We start from the raw sequence: 1,977 nt of genomic DNA, 5'->3' as shown, positions 1-1,977 counted from the left end.
TGCCCCTCTTTCCCTTCTTATTGCCCCTCCTCATTCTCTTATTGCCCCCCTGCCTCCCTTATTGCCCCTCTGGTCCCCTTATTGCCCCTCTTTCCTCTCTTAATGCCCCCTGCCTCCCTTATTGCCCCTCTGGTCCCCTTATTGCCCCTCCTACCCCCCTTATTGCCCCTCCTCATGCTTTCATTGCCCCCCTTGTTGCCCCCGGGACTGACGTTTCTCACCCCGGCACAGGGCAAAGGTGTGGAGGATACGTACTGGCTCGTGGGCCGGGAGGGCTTCAACAAGCCCATCCCCACCCCCCCAGACCTGCTGCCTGGGTGAGCCGGACGCCTGGGCCCCTGGGCTGGGAGGGGCACCCGGACGCCTGGGTCCCTGGGGTAGGGGGTGCCTGGACGCCTGGACCCTGAGGATGGGGGAGTGGAGCCCACCTCGAACACCTGGGTCCCTGGGGGGAATGGGAAGTGGGGCAGGGCATCTGGGTCCCTCCCGGACACCTGGGTCCCTCCCGGACACCTGGGACCCTCTCGGACGCCTGGGCCCTCTCTGTCCCCAGCGCCAGCAACCACGGCATCAGCCTGGACGAGATCCCGCCCGAGCGGCGCCGCAAGCTGGAGAAGGCCCGGCCGGGGCAGGTGCCCAAATAGCTGCGGGCTGAGGTGAGCCCCGCCCCCTCCTGGCCACGCCCACAGCGCCCAGGCCACGCCCACAGCGCTTAGTCCCCGCCCACATTTGCCAGACTCCACCCAGTCCGGTCTGGACTCGCCCTCTCCAGACCCCAGTAGCTCTTCTCTAGCTCCACCCACTCCCCCAGCCCCCTCCTGGCCACGCCCACACCGGCCAGGCCACGCCCACACGAGCGAGGCCCCTCCCATTCCCCCCTGGCTTGCCAGGCCACGCCTAGGTCTCCAGGACACGCCCATTCCCAGCAAAGCCCCGCCCACTCCAGTCTGGTCCCTCCCACTCCACCCAGGCCCCGCCTGATTTGGGAAAGCCCCGCCCACTCCTGCTAGACCATGCCTACTTCCCACAGGCCCCACCCACTCTGGCCAGGCTCCACCCCCTGCTTGGCTGAGCCAATCCCGGCCACTTTGGAACTCCCCCTTCCCTGGCCTGAGGGTATTTGCATCTCATTAATATGCATAGTGTGGGCCCCACCTCCTCGGGGGTGGGTGGATGGTCTTCCTGGCTATAGAGCCAGCCAATGGCAGGCCTGAGGGGCTAGTGCCTCTCTAGCCACCCTGCCTGCTTCTCTATGGTTTGCCCATGCCTCCCAGTCTCTGTAGAATCCTCCAGACCATCAAGACAGTGGCTAGAATGGCCCCCAGAGCCACTCTGTGCCTTCATGATGCCTTACTCTCTATGGTTCACAGGGGCCCGCTAGAACTGCCAGAGTTTGGAGTCCTCCAGACCATAGAGACCTGTCCCCAGGGCGACCTCCATAGAGCCTCTCTGTGCCTGTGTGCAGCCCTTCTCTATGGTCACAGAGCACATCTCCAATGGAGGCCTTGGAGTCCTCCAGACCACAGAGGTGGGGCTGGAGGGCCCCTCCCCGGAGCCGCTCTGCACCTCCATGGAGCCCTGCTTGGCGGCCCCCTCACTGTGAGCATAGAGACCGCCGAGCTGCAGCTAGAGTGGCCCTTCCACAGAGCCGCTCTGCACCTCCCCGGTGCCCTCCCCACGCTCTATGGTCCCCCCTTCCCGGCTCTCCTGTGACCACGGAGCCCCGCGCCCAGAGCGGCGGCCTAGCACGTGCCCCAGGGCATTGTGGGACTTGGGCCCATGAGCCCGGTGCATCATGGGATGCTGACCGCCCTCCGGATTGCTGCAGCTGCTGCCAGCCCCGGGGCATGATGGGAGCCGGCTCGGCCTGGGCCCACCCTTGGCCTTCCTCCAGGAGCATCATGGGAAGGCAGCCCAGGGGCATGATGGGACATGGGGGGGGGAAATACCCATCTGGCAGTCAAAAATCCCCCCCTT

The 1,977-nt window shown here is 65.6% G+C and overlaps 1 protein-coding gene across 1 annotated transcript in view; it reads left to right on the top strand.

Annotated features, from left to right (window-relative positions):
- LOC146585576 (retinal guanylyl cyclase 1-like) overlaps positions 1-1,965 on the top strand; it is a 20,379-nt gene extending 18,414 nt beyond the window's left edge. Inside the window, exons 16-18 of the mRNA XM_085322675.1 lie at positions 232-317; positions 554-656; positions 1,371-1,965. Coding sequence (XP_085178801.1) covers positions 232-317; positions 554-644 — 177 coding nt within the window. The 3' untranslated portion in view covers positions 645-656; positions 1,371-1,965. The remainder of the gene's footprint in view (positions 1-231; positions 318-553; positions 657-1,370) is intronic.
- Positions 1,966-1,977: the final 12 nt, after the last annotated feature.

The sequence above is a fragment of the Rhea americana genome, unplaced genomic scaffold (assembly GCF_003343005.1).
Source record: "Rhea americana isolate MKP2758 unplaced genomic scaffold, rheAme1 scaffold_799, whole genome shotgun sequence".
Lineage (NCBI taxonomy): Eukaryota > Metazoa > Chordata > Aves > Rheiformes > Rheidae > Rhea > Rhea americana.
Note: the sequence above shows the minus strand (reverse complement) of the source record. Positions and strands in the feature narration are given on the sequence as shown.